The 15,080-nt window shown below is 36.3% G+C and overlaps 2 protein-coding genes across 6 annotated transcripts; one reads left to right on the top strand and one right to left on the bottom strand.

Moving 5' to 3' along the window:
- Nucleotides 1-3,626: 3,626 nt before the first annotated feature.
- Nucleotides 3,627-9,485, bottom strand: LOC102805954 (protein mab-21-like 3). 5 transcript variants are annotated; one of them, XM_078005311.2, is made up of 5 exons: nt 9,404-9,485; nt 7,087-7,278; nt 5,054-5,235; nt 4,736-4,892; nt 3,627-4,249 (listed from the first exon to the last, which is right to left on the bottom strand). In XM_078005311.2, exons 4-5 carry the CDS (start codon nt 4,856-4,858, stop codon nt 3,995-3,997), a joined length of 378 nt encoding a protein of 125 aa, XP_077861437.1. In that variant the 5' UTR covers nt 4,859-4,892; nt 5,054-5,235; nt 7,087-7,278; nt 9,404-9,485; the 3' UTR covers nt 3,627-3,994. The 5 variants fall into 5 exon arrangements, with proteins under 5 accessions (XP_077861437.1, XP_085355919.1, XP_085355920.1 ...); XM_085499793.1 differs by lacking the exon at nt 9,404-9,485 and adding an exon at nt 8,059-8,337 and having other exon boundaries at nt 7,087-7,507; XM_085499794.1 differs by lacking the exon at nt 9,404-9,485 and adding an exon at nt 8,063-8,337 and having other exon boundaries at nt 7,087-7,507.
- Nucleotides 8,902-11,712, top strand: LOC102805828 (protein mab-21-like 3). The gene is made up of 4 exons (XM_085499791.1): nt 8,902-9,469; nt 10,536-10,767; nt 10,979-11,123; nt 11,516-11,712. The coding sequence occupies exons 1-4, from the start codon at nt 8,980-8,982 to the stop codon at nt 11,588-11,590; spliced, it is 942 nt and encodes a 313-aa protein (XP_085355917.1). The 5' UTR covers nt 8,902-8,979; the 3' UTR covers nt 11,591-11,712.
- The last annotated feature ends 3,368 nt before the right edge of the window (nt 11,713-15,080 follow it).

The raw sequence follows: 15,080 nt of genomic DNA, 5'->3' as shown, positions 1-15,080 counted from the left end.
GAGTCTTAATACTGCTTTGTAATTGGTTAGAGTTTTGAAAATGAATAAAGAGAGTTTGAGTTGGTCTTGGGGAACACAGCACGATAGACGCAGTAGAGAGAGTGCAGTCCTGGAGAGTCGAGTCGAGTCCTGGAGAGCCTTGGGGCGAGTGTTGACGCAGTCTAAGAGAGTCTTGGGTCAGCTTTGTGATAGTCTTGGGGACTTTTTCCCCAGGGCGCTGTGTCTTATAGAGTGCTCCACAGATCGACTAAGACGAGAGCTGAAACGTATTTCGTTGTGTGTGTCTTATTTGACTGTAAAGTTAAAGTGACTTTCCCGATCCCGTACCTCAAGGGGACGCGATAGAGAGACGAGACGAGATTCCCCCCTGACAGTGTGGCGAACCCGAGAGTACAAGAAGATTTTACACCTGATAGAAATGCATAATATGTCCCTTGAATTATCTAAATTGGGTCACCAGAATGCTCAGGACACGAAACATCGGATCTTTTTTTTTCATCTGCAGCTTCAAGTAACTACCCACTATTAAATACATCAAGACAGGAAGTTAACAATACAGGCACGTTTATGGAAACATTTACTGTTAAATTTAAATGTTACTTACAGCATAACTGGCTAAATTACATATGTAGGTTTGAGAAACATATACATATCGCCAATTTGAAACAGCGTTACAGCGGGAAAAATATCTTACTTCGGTCACTATAAACTCACATAGAAAAACCTTAGCAAGTTTTCATTGCTCTTCGCATAGCCTGCGCATCGAAACCGACAGGGGTACACTTGAGAAAGACCAGCGGCTTTGTAAAGTATGTGATGCAAATGAAACTGAAAACTATTACCACTTCCTTTTAGTATGCCCATTTTCTAAATTTCGTCAATTGTATCTTCCAAAACATTATTTCAACCCTCCATCTTTTCATAAATATGTAGAATTATTTACTTCATAAGAAACCAATATAATTAAATGTTTGGCAGCCTATGCTTATCACACATTGAAACTTTCTTTTAATTTAAGTACATTTATGTATATACTTTTATGGGCCGATGGCCTTGAAATTGTAAATAAAGACCACATAAAACCAGTATCTCTCAGCTGGCACCATATTTGCAACATCAAATGAATTATTAGAGAAATCTAAACCAGGTACATCTGAAGGGACTGCAAAACAGTCATCAGAATTATCTATTCCTCTAACCGCAGTCACATTACAACAATTGTCATGATAAGCAAATCTAATTACACTCTGTCCTTCATCTGCACTGTAGAATATTCAGGGGTCCAACTGGTTTCTTAGTAAAGTACTTAATCTAGAAAATTTGGTAACTTTAAGACCACTACATATGACATTTATCTTGCAGTTTGTGTCTACCAATCACTAGTGTCTTGTTTATATATTGTTTAATTTATTATAACTATTCTTTTGTTTGCCCCTTGACAAATCAGCCTGCACAATGACATCTGCATTTTCCATAGATTGTCACCATACTCAGGGCAGGTTTCTTCATTACATATAGGCTCATTCTAACAGAGACCAAAATTAAATCGATATGAAGGTGAGAATCCTGAGAAAATATAAGAAAACATGAGTCATGTCACAGATGCATCATGCTTCCAAAGTACTCCCTGGTCTGTTGTTGCATATGTCTGGGCGTATATTAAAAAGTAATCTGTAACAATTAACACGTTTTCGAAACACCTTTTGAATGTTCAAATGACAGATAGTCAATGCAAATGAGTTCAAGTGGTTCTATAGTACGAACGTTGACCAAACGTACTCTTTCAGAACAAATTTCTTACAATTTCTTAGAATTGCACAATTTCTTCATAAACAACTCCATCATGGGTCAAATAAATTGAGTTCTAACTAAATCCATGGTTCTATCAAATCCAAAATGTACATTAGCCAGTTTGATCATCGCCATCGTGGTAATCACCACATTAGATGGAATTTAACGCTGAAGCTCTGCTGGTAGAATGATAGCCATGATGGAAATGAATTTAATGATTAGGTCACGCCTGTCTAGCGCTGCGTCCTCCAGATTACGAATTTATTTCTATTTTTCTAATGACTTTTGATCAATTTTGACAGTGTTACACTAAAATGAAGCATTTATGCATTTGTGAATCAAAAGCTTATATTCTCAACCTACCAAATATTTGTAGACATTCTACGACTTACAAATAATGATAGTTACGTGTATATCCTTTATTCCGATCGGGTATATTTTAGTTCATTCTCCAACTTTTCAATGATTACCGACATACGCTCATGGCATTCTTAGTCAAAACAAGTTTAATTGGCACGATCATTATTGGAAGTTTATGTATCCAAGTTTCTATTTTACTATGTAGTGGAGTGTCAGTCGATGTTTTCTTTTGTTTTGCGTTCTTTGACTTGTAAATTGGTTGGGTATGTTACTTCACTTGTTCCATACATCCTCACGCAGCACACGAGTTTGCATCACGTGATGTGAGATTTTCGTCGCTTATATCAACTACTATGTATAATTACGTAAGTTGCATATTATCTACGTTTTACATTAGTTATTTACCTTATCATCAGTGAAACTCCATCCAACAGCACCCATATTATCATTCAAATGTTGTAAAATCTTTACTTCAATTATTACACAGGAAACAGTCCCCCGTTTTCGGACTGCGTCCGAACGGGGACTAATAAGTTGATATACCATTGAAGACCATAAAGAAGCAAGAACGTAGACCGTAATTGTGGCAGAAACACATTATATGTATGCCAATTTTAATTTTCACTCAACTGTACTGCTAGAAACATGTTAATGATTGGTGTCAGCTCTATGATAATAAGGAGATACCCAAACAATATCAAAATCCGTAGTCATAAAGAAATGTACAATTCCAAGAATACAAAACATGTGACTAACAATCAACATCACATACATAGTCAAAGCAGTAATTTATGATAACGTTATATGGACCCTGCGGTATACATGAAGTGACGTCAGGTGATTCGAATAGAAAAGGACACATCCTGTTCCATAAAACATTTTATGTTTAAAGTTATAAACAACTGGTTTTTGCACAGTAAATTAAAACAGTGGACACTGCTAATGTGGCCAATGGCTAGAGCTTTTTTCAGTTCACTCTCTGGTTAGTATCCCCATAATGTTCATGACGTAATAACTTGCACTTGAATCCTAAACCAAGAAGATATTCGTGACATCACTAACAAGTTCGATACCGGATTTGCCTCAACTTTGTTGAGGGATCATCATTGCTACTAGTATAAATTCTTAGATAGATGGATTATTCACTGATTTTTGCATATGATGCGTGATGCTTTCACATGAGTGTTTTATGCGGATGTCCTGCCGCTGCCGGCGATGTACCAGGGCAGGTATTTCACCTTTGCCTTAAAAGAAGATACATCACCAGACATAAAAACTGACGAACAATAGATCTTCACCAAAAAGGTATATTTGCGTCGTGATAATGTCACGGTTGAGTCGAAGCTATAATTATACTAGGCATAATCTGATATGTAGAAATCAGACATAGTCTTGTAAGTAGCTCCGCATTGACTCTAATATCATTTACACCGTAATACATCCAGGTCAAAAATGTTACATTCCAAACAAGTATATCCATGCCAATATCTCTTGAATTTATTACATACTAGTTATTATGTAACAACCATCAATTTGTACACGTCTTTGATAATAACAGTGTTGCGCCTGCAGCGTTCACAGCTGGGGTTACATCATTCAGTCGCTGTGAAATAGCTACTAGAAAGACTAATTAACAATGATAAAGTTTAATGAAGAAAATCTGGTATCTTCCTATTCATCTCAGAAAACATTTAGAAGCGTAATTTATTCGCTATTTCAAAACAAAAAACTCACAGTCGAATTGTTAGCACAGCAAGATCGGCACAACCAAATGTATAAATTACACCAATGTCCAAATCAAATGACTGTCATATAAATCATTATTAAATTAAAGCATACACCTCTATTCAAAGAAGTTGTTTGGGAAAGCCAAAAACTTTCCCACCTCTGTTGCTGTTAGCAATAAACCATCGTGATCTTTCAGTTTTCCCGATTTGTCAGCAAATAGGTTAACGCCATTGATGAAATAGTGTGGACAAATTCTGTCGTCAAGCCATTGCTTCAGCTTTGCGACCATTCTCATTATACGTTCAGGAAGACGACAACGATCCCATTCACGACTGTCTGGATACGTTTCACATTGCCAGAACAACAGTATCTGTTTAAGTATGTAATAAAAGAATCATCTAAACGAAATGAGATTGTAATAGTGAACAAGAAACCTATAACAGTGTTGAAGCAGAGACCATTAGGGCGCAGATGACGTTAAAGCATAAAGACATTGCAGCATATAGTAAAGACACAACAGTACCTGAGTTGGCATTTGGGATAAGAGCAACAATCAAATTCCGGTTTTCATTACCCTCAAAATGCGTTTAACTAAACCCAGCAGTCCCCTATTTTTTCTTGGAATGGGTTGAGTGGAATATTATCTTGAACCTTGTGTATTTTGTTAAGGCGATTAAATTTGATGACTAATTTAGTCATTTAATTTAGATTTTGTCGTGAAAAATACAGTAGTCCATCTGCTAAGTTGACTACTAATAACCTCGCGACCATTATTTGATTGATTACAGTCAGCTGAATGGGAGATTTAAACTAGTGAACCAGCCAATCAAAATCATTTATGTTAATGTTACGCTACCTTCAAGTGGAATGACGCAAGTGCTGGCTTATTGGGAGGACAACACCTATTGTCTTCACGCAGTTTCTTTAATATTCGCAAGCACTCCTTTCGGCATCCGCCATCTTTGTCAATTTCTTTCATTAATTCCAATTCACATCGACCGAATGAGGTCAACCTATGGAGTAGTTAAATACATTTTATTTGACTCTACTGATGTGATCATTTTTCTATGATGATACACAACAGGATTTATAAACATGATTATGTTATCAACGATCATTATAAAAATCATTTCTGCGTGCATATTTCTTGAGTATTGTTTGGCGAAAACATTACACTTCTGCTACTTTATCTGCTGGAGGCCAAAGTCTAGATCTTGGCCAGCTTTTTAAGGCTGCTGGCAAAAGTCCTCGTCCATTATCAGGTACTAGTGGAACCAAATCGATAGATATTTCCCCTTGCTTGGTCTGATATGATTAGTGTAATAGCAGGTCCTTGTTCTCGTTGTTTAATCTTTCCTGTATTATGAAGTAAAATATGTTAGTGGTGTAGTGACTGACCTGTGAGTGTATTGGTATTAGTATTCAATGGCCAATATTTTAATATGTCATTCAAATGAGTGCAAATAATAATCTTGTATCTTGCCATTTGTTATAGATATAAGCAAATTATATTTAATAATTCTATATTATACGTACATAATACAATTGTGGTACAAATTGTTTGGATATAATTAAGTGAATTATTGAACTTATTTGTATAAGTATTATAGTATATAATAAAAAATGCTTCCAATATATTATATATAAAAGAAATAACCACTGCATGTTGTTGTAATAAACAAATTATTTGTAATAAATCACAATTCCAAATTATATATTTAAGGTAGCGAGACTATTATTTGTGTTGAAAATTACGATTTCCACATTTATTTATTAATTGATGAAATGCACTATAAACTTTCATGTGATAAAGTCAACATAACATAGAATGTCATGTAAGTTGGTTAAAATGTAGATTTTCTGAAGGGGAGCATGACAGCGACAGTAGTGTTTTCCAAAATCAACAACACAGGTTTAATCTGTGTGCCTATAAGTTTCAAAGATAAACTCAAGACAAAGCAATGTTAGGATGTGTTATCAGTAGCTATCTGACACACAATGAGTGTTTCCAAACATTTGAATGGTTTGTCTCCGCCTCTGTTTGTTTCACAGATTAGTCATTTGCATATGAATGTGTCAGACACAAGGTCACACAGCCACTGAAAAAAATCATTGATTTTGGTGTTTTCATCTGCCGATTTTATCGAATTATAGCTATCCCATTCCTTTATTTTTTTGGGTTTCCAATAGCCTTACACATTTGGATGCCCCTACACATGTTAAAACAGACCTTAATGGGAAAACAAATTGATTGTGCCGATAAACAAGCTTGAAAATCTTTGCTGTTACTTCATGGACGTTTTCTAAGAGTTTATGTTTTCCAAAATACAAGGTCTTTAACAAAAAATAACGTATACTTATTGTCGTCGGATTAACACCAAATTTTCACAGCTTTAAGGTGACAGTGAGAGGAACATGAATGTGTCCAGACAAACTATTTCATCGATTATTTACCAACGAGTTGTGGTTTGAGTAGGGGGCAATGCGACTAAAACAGTAATTGAAATTCAGCACACTATTTTTTAAAATGAGTTGCTTGAATAAAACTGACCAGACACATTCAATTTACCATACTATTGAACAACTAGGAAAAGTGAAAAAAATACTTCTTATCATCAGCATAAATGCGTAATTATTTTTTTTACAGAAAAAGTAATTTTTCACCTTTGATTGAGTAACGCGTCATAGAATGCAGATACGGGCATGACAAACACATCTTTGAAAAGCTTGAAGTCTGGCGATTCTAAAAATATATACTTTCCTGGGTCTATTTGTAGTCATTTAGTCACAATTAGAAGATGAACACAAGTATGCAAATAATAGTCCCGCTACCTTAATAAAATGCTATTACAATATATTAGTATAACATATAATTAAGTAACCATAAATTGAGTTGTATATAATAAAAGGGAATGCATTACTTAATTATATACAATTTTGCTTCCAATATACTATATATAAATTTTATTACAACATGACAATTTTATATAAAGAATATATTGGAAGCAAAATTGTATATAAATTGGTAATGGGCTATATTTTATTATATATTAACAATAATGAAGAGTCGTGTAATTATTACATATAATTCGCTTATATCAATAAATGCACAAACGGCACTAAATATTCTTGTACTTTCGTTCTATTGAACTGACAATTGTATTTGTATATGAGATCATTAGATAAAGTACACGTATTCGTACGCACCTTGCCAGTTAAAATGCGAAATAGCCTCGGCCACTAGTTTCTTGAAAGTTTACTTGACTAATAGTGGAACCAGGTGTGTGCCGACAGTCATGTCACGCATATCATGGTCATTAAAAGAAATTTGATGATATCCCGCTGGTGGACCGGGCTGTGGATTGGATGTTCTTATAATCTGTTTGTTGCCTTTCGAATCTGTAATTACGGAATAATATCTTGGGATGCATTGTTTCCATATTAGATTCAGTATTCCCACCAATGGCACGTCATAATCAAACTCGTTGGATTCGCTAACCTTCGACCTAGCAGCGTAACTTCCGGATGTCCATGGCTGGTGACTGAATCGTGGATCTCGATCGTGAACGTACCCCAATATGTTATCTATGTCTCGTTTCTTGGGATCACCACCTGCTCCTCCATATACCTATTGAGAATTGTCACATCTATGAAGCGACGAGAATTCAAACCTACCGCCATGATGAATATGTCGCAAGACTAAACAGGCGGTGGCTACTACCCCACGTGACAAATATTCTATTAATACATATGATGAATGTGTGCAATACACTGAAAGATCCATGACGCATGTCTGAAAGCACGGGCGTGTTGTTTACGAACTTTGTAAACTCGGTCAAGAATAATTACACGGGCGTAGACCAGAACGAGAAATCTTTTCGGAAAAAAGTATCCAAGAGAAAATAAAATAGTTTTTTTGTCGGTTCAACCGTCCCAATAGCCTTTCTACTGGCCCACCCCTTAGTTCAAATATTTAACGTAGCCCTTAAATGTATCAGTGGCGGATCCAGCAAAATGTATTGGGGGGAGGGGGGGGGTCCAAGCTACGCTTAAGATATACGGACCGTAAATGGCAGAGAAGCTATGCGTAATGCAGAAGATACGAATCGTCGTGCGGTTTTTTTTGTGGGGGGCATGGCCCCCCTGCCCCCTGGATCCGCCACTGAAATGTATACATACATACACGCCGTCACTGATTATCAGAATCACCGCGCCAAGCAACGTACTCAGTAAGAGATAACCCTGGTCCTTCGTAACCTATACCACCACTCACAGTCACTCAGAATCTCCACATCGAATATTCCAGTAACACTGACGTATTTGTCAAATAAAATTGGGGTCAAAACAACGGCCCTTATCCGTATACTTTAGCTATGATAATGCCTCCTCCCGGAACTAAATCCCTGGCAAGTGCTTTTGCTGCCTGTAAATGTCATGAATGCTGTCTGTAGCTATGGTGAGAACATCGCAAAAAAAAAAAAAAAAAAACACTCGATGAAGGGAAAAATATATAATGGGTAAAACCCACGTGACAAATATTCTATAAATACAGTATGATATGAGTGCGAAATACAAATGGACTCATGGCTGGCGTAACTGTGTAAATACCAGGAGGTAGGTATCATGATTCAGAATCTGTAGAAGACAAACCGTACAGGCGAAAATCAGAAATAAACTTGATTGAAAACTCAGTTTGCACTACTAGTTCTATTTAAAAATATAAGCATTGCGTCTCAGCCTTGGTCGAAGTCTTTGATTTTTAGAAATGGAGAAAATACCCCGGAGTTACCGAATGACACACTCATCCCCATAGTACAAATAGTTACGGGTCGTGACCTATAACGTTTCTCAAGGTCAATGGTTCTGAGAATATTTGCGTCAGGTAAATTCCTGCCGCGCATAAGTATGTGTCCATTGATTTCATTGGTTGTTGAACCGCGTGAAATATGTGAAATAGGGGATTTCCATTAAATGGGGAATTTCCATTATGAAATTGTTGCACAATCATTGGAAAGTGCGTCAGATAACAATCTTCATTATATGAAGTACCCAGTATTAAACCAACGTTCCAACGACAACTAATATCAGACGATTTTCGACATGTCGGCGACACAAAATGGTTTGGTCGGTGACCTAAATTATTACACAGACACGCAGATAAAAATGCGCCGGGAAAAGGTGAAAGCTGCCGTGAATGCCGTACACAGTGTGGTCGACCCTATTTTGAAATATGTTCACGACGAAGATCCACGATTCAGTCATCAAACGTGGAACTCGGGAAGCTACGCCTCGGGGTTGAAAGTCACTGAACCGAACGAGTTTGACTTCATTGTTCCAATGGAAGGTTTACCGAATTTTATTTGGACAACTCCTGACAAGCCAGCCTACTACACCATAGACGTACGCGGTCAGTTGGTTGAAACCACGGTTCCGCTTCCAACTCCACCCAATGGATACCATAATGTGAGATTATCAAATATTTGCAAAGAGTATAATGATATGAAGATGGCGGATTTCCTCGTACCGTTTAAGGCGAAGACTATATTCAAAGGGCTGGTCACAAACGCCATCAGAGAGTGCAAACTGCGAGGTAACGAGTGCCATCACAGTTCAGTTGTGTAAGGGATATCCCATTTGAAAATTAGGGGGTGGACGGGAGATTGTGCGAGGACAATAATAATGTCACAATGGTTACAATATCATCTAGATTGAGATAATTACAAGTTAAACTTGAACGATGATAATTTAAAATAAGTATGAACATTTTAAATCCAATATAACAATCAATCAATCAATCAATCCCTCAGATAAGGTTACATCGAATGTATTGGTAATATTTTAGTCTGGGTTAATATATTATTTTTTAACGTAATTTTGTAAGGCGACAATTTACATACATCACCGGAGCTATATCAGTTGTTTGAATAACATGAAGAAAAATTAATAGACAAGGGATATCAGTATATTTAGCTATTTTCAGTTAACGTGGTCGACGAATTGTACGCTAAGTTATTGCTGCCAATTAAGGGGCCGTAGATATTTGGGACATGGGCACGGCAATGAACAGTGAATCATGAACCTCTTCCTTTAGGGGGGGGGGGGTCGAAAGTGATTTATATTACTGTGCCGAAAAACACACTGTGTTGTGTATGTAGTTTTCACATTTGTTTCGTACTGGACTCGCTTGTTTAGGGGGGAGGGCATGTTTAGCGCTGAGGTCACGTTTGCAGTGCGTATATTTTAATTATCATAACCTCTAACTTCATATTGCTGAGTGTACTGTAAAACGAACAATACGTGATTCTACTGATATATTCGACCATATTACACGGGGCCTCCAATCGTTATTATGGGTAGTATATTCATATAGTGTAATATAGTGTAATAAAATGCCAGGTAGAGATCGGATTATAGGTTGGATAATGTAACGTCCTCGGCTGCCAATCAAGCTGTGGGTAACATATGTTGTAGAGAATGCATAATCATACAATCACGATTTCGATATATAAAAAGGTTCGAAATACACCTACAATACATGGAAGAAACAGGGATATCATATTCACCACTCTGCAACTTGTGTATAATTTGTTTCTCGCCTTAAATCCTTTCGACTTTCAATATATTTATTGTTAACAGGTGTGTATTTTTATTACTAGGGTCAGTCCGAGTGTTGAACAGAACGCATGGTCCAGCCATAACATTGATGGTGCCATTCGGCGAGGAGAGGATATCGGTAGATCTCGTGCCATTAGTTCCTGCCAATGGGTGTGGGCTCCCACCGAAAGTTCTCAATAACTGGCCTCGTTCGCGGCTCTGGCCGCCAAAGCACAAAGTTGAAGAAGTTAGGAAGATTGGGGCAGGCTCTGTTGCCAAAGACAATTTGTATTGGTGAGTTTAGCTCTACATATTTATGACAATGTGACTATTCTGTTATGTTTTTCTCAGATTTGTAGTGTGTATTCTGTTCTGATGCGTTAATACAACATGCAAGAAAATCGACATGAAAAAATTAACCTTTTAGTTAAAAACCTCAAATTTATTTACTTTTTAATACCTTACCCACCACTTGTGATAAGACTATATTTATGTATTCCATCAGGCTTACATCATTCATGCAATGTGAAATAGCTCTGCTTGAAGGCATTGACAGCGATGAGGGGTGTCGTAAACAGTGTTTACGTTTACTGAAGAAAATTCGTGAAGACCACTGGCAATCACCAGCACTATCATCCTACCATTTGAAGGTAAATTAACATGCATGTACTAGTAGGTTGGAAACTTGAATGTCAAGATACATGTGCATGACTGTGACCTCGTCGATGTCCACTTTAACATTAGTTAACTAGGTACTTGATATTCATTCCTAATTCTAAGGTTCAAATACTTTTATGCTGTAACGAACTGGTAACAAAATTGGTGAATTAACTCATACTACGGTCTATTTTGCACACCGCGTAGTGAATCAAAAAATATGTGGCACGCGCCCCCTGTCAATCAAACGAACAATGTGTTGGTGGTCGCCATAGACACCTGCAATTACTCAACAATTGGTCATTGGTGTTAGTAATCGTTTTCACTTGCTTTCAGTGTCGATGTGTTTTGTTACAATAACTATATCAAATAACATTTGTTTCAGAATTTTGTTGAAATTTGTTTTTTTGGGAGTGTGAGAAATATCCAAACAGCCACGACTGGTCACGTGGGATGCTAGGACAACGTTTCCTTGGATTGGTTGGAAGTCTGTTGAAATGCCTCCGTGAACAGAATTGCCCGCATTACTTCATTCCAAGTATCAATCTTTTTCGGAATAAAGAGAACAGCAAACTGAAAGAACCCGAAAACTTGTTATTGATTGCGGACAAAGTTCAAGAGTTTTACGGGAGACCATGTTATTTTATTGGTCAATGGAAAGACGGCAACTAATTCAAATCGTCAAACAGTGCTGGCGGCAGAAGCAGTTGGATTTTAAATATATAACATTATTATAAATAACAAAATAATCCCTGCACTGGGAAATATGGAAGTTACACTACGAAATTTACTGCACAGTGCAGTCGTAGCAACAAAAACAACTTTAATCGTTTTTTGCAAAAAAAAAAATGTATGTTATACGTGTTGTGAACACTAGCGTCGTGTTCAGGAACTGTGACTCGCTCAGTTGATAACACTTACCTGTAGAGATATCCGATTCGACCCAAAGGAATACACAATTGTTCAGTACAGATAGTCCAGCTTTATTCACCCAAACGGTCAGCTGAGGTAACCCCTCGCTGCCCACTTCCTTCTTCTGGTTACAAAATCTTACAAACTCTATCATGATAAATCTCTATGGCGTGGCAGAGTAAACATGCGACCAGCCAATCACTGCAGTCGTTGGCATGATCACGTGGGATATGTCTCACGGTTAAAGCCTTGCAAAATCGCCACTAGTAAATACAATAAGTAAACAATCTATTCCTGTTTCAAGACGACTTGGAGCCATTTGCAGAATTCGTAAATTTCTTGATAAAAAAATCATACGAGTTAATGGATAAGGCACTAGTATTTCCCCTCATCACATACTGTGATGTAGTATGGACGACCTGTGGTAGTAAGTTGCAAACTCAAATCCAACGTTTACATAACAGAGCTGCCAAGTTAGTCCTTGGTAGGGGAAAGTTTACATCGACATCTGAAACACTGTCGACACTAAACTGGCACCCCATTAACCAGCAATGGGAAATGCAGTCAGCTATAATGATGTTCAAATGCATGCATAATATTGTACCATTGTATTTGTCATCAAAATTCCCAAGAATCATATATTCGTAAACAACTCATTCGCTTTACTAGAGCTGTGGCTGATAATAATTTGATGTTACGTTTGCCCGATTAGAAAAAGAAAAAAATACATTTTTTTATAGAGGCATCTCATTATGGAATAGTTTGCCTATTGAAATACAATTACTAGGTGATATTTGTAATTTTAAAACTGCTGTAAGAAAATATTTTAAAAAGTAGTATGTTTGTATTTTATTGTATGTAATTATTTTATTAATTTTAATCTTTTTAATTTAATTTGTTAATGTATATATTTCATGTATATTTCATGCAGGACTCCATTAGAAATCATAGTGAGGGGGAAATGAATGAATTATCCTGGTTAAATATATTTAATAGTTAGGTTAAGGCAATGTTTTAGTATTACCTTTTTTTCTCCATATGCGAAACATTATATCAGCAGTCTCTACTCTGTATGTGGATTTTATCGAAAACGTAAACGTAAATATATAGCAACGTAATTTGTGATTGCTGCATTTAGTTATCGTGGTTTTGTAGATTTGGCAATAATTGTTCCAAAATGTGGGATTTGGTATACAAGTAAACTTCTCAATACTTTTAAAAACAACGACTGGGCACGTGATTCAAAGAGGTTATAGCAGAATAAGAGTTATACATAAATTATAATGGCATTAAGATAAAAGGGCGACATAATTTGCCGTGATATAATTTTTACATAATAACAGTGTTCGGTGGGTTAATATGCTATAATTCATTAGGGTAAGTTTTAGACACTCAAGTTGTTAATATTATATGTGATGACTCTGTATTCGCTGTGTATAATAATGTAGCGTAGATGCAAAAATAACTACATGTAACCACGGCTCACTCATTGTTCACATTACCTAAGGAAAACCATACAAATGTGTGCGCTACGGCAGCCGAGGTGGCTCACAACATGGCATTCTATAAAACCATTTTTACAATTCATTTACATTGTTTACAATTCATTTTTTATTTTATAATCTTTTTTAATAACATTTTTCGATTCTGAAATTGATTTTTCTGAGATCTGTTTTCATTCTGAAAACCAATTGTGTAAATCAATTGTTGTTAAAATGAAAACGGATATAAACAATTGTTTTTTAGAATAAAAACATCTCAGAAACGAGAGTTTTGAAAATCGATTTCAGAAACGAAAATTTGTAATAAAAAGGATTATAACATAAAAATGAATTGTAAAAATGGTTTTATAAAATACCATGTTGTGAGCAACCTCGGTTGCCGAAAGGGTTCACAGTCTTTAAGACATTTTGTTATCTTATAGTTCACTAGCATTAAGGTGTGCAATGGCTTACTAATATCTTTAAAAAGGCCAACTGGCATGATCAACTATTTCAAATTTTGCTGTATTGGCAGTCGGGTTCGGCACCTACTTTTGAAAATAACCCAACGAAAAGCGTTCATCAGGCATTATTGCAGGTGGCAAAACGTTTAATACCATACAAATCAATGCAAAAATCTCGTACTCAGCATGTGAACTGGAAATGAACACATGTTTAAGAAATCGTAAATGGTGGATTTTCCCGATGTGTAGGGCGGCGAACATTGCTATTAAATAATCAATCATAAGCCATACAATATTGTACATACATAAACCACGATCACAGTACGTTTAATAATCTAGGGTAATAACCGCCAACTAGAATTTTGTATTTAAACAGCAGCTAGTACTGAAATGGGTTTTGGAATTTTTTAGAAATCTTTATATTCCATTTCTTTAAAAAGGACACCATTAAGTAGGAATACATCTTAAATATAATAAAACTTGTTGCTTAACATGTATTACAACTTTCTTTTCTGTATTATTTTAGTTATTGGAAGCTGTGAGAACATTTAATTTAAGTAATATCGTGGTTTAAGAGAGAGAGAGAGATCCACCCCCTCTATCACAACAGCGACGTCGTTTTTTGATCCTTCAATGTCGACTCTTCTTATCATTGCGAAGCAGAATTCACCAAGCAATGGATAGTTCACCTCCCGACAGGGGACGTGAGCTGGGATAAGACCATCGTGAGCGTGTGGCTTTTTCCAATAATAATCTTGGGTGTTTCAAAAATTTACCAACTTCGAATGCTGTCTCCATCAAACCATTGGGATTTTTCAGCCGTCTTCCCAATATATCCTCGAAGAGATTAATTTTATCATTGAAATAATGTGGGCATTTTCCTTTGTCGAGGCAGTACTTCAGCCTTGTTACAATACTCATGACACAGCCAGGAAGGAAATCACGGTCCCATTGAAACAAATACGGACACTTTTCACATTCCCACAACCACAATGTCTGCTCAGAAAAAAATGAAATTGTAGTGAAACTTCATGGAAAGAACATATTGGTTTTTTTTTAATATTTATACATCCACGTATACCTGAGAAAATGA

Source organism: Saccoglossus kowalevskii, chromosome 1 (genome assembly GCF_978046115.1).
Source record: "Saccoglossus kowalevskii chromosome 1, keSacKowa6.1, whole genome shotgun sequence".
NCBI classification, from domain to species: domain Eukaryota; kingdom Metazoa; phylum Hemichordata; class Enteropneusta; family Harrimaniidae; genus Saccoglossus; species Saccoglossus kowalevskii.
Note: the sequence above shows the minus strand (reverse complement) of the source record. Positions and strands in the feature narration are given on the sequence as shown.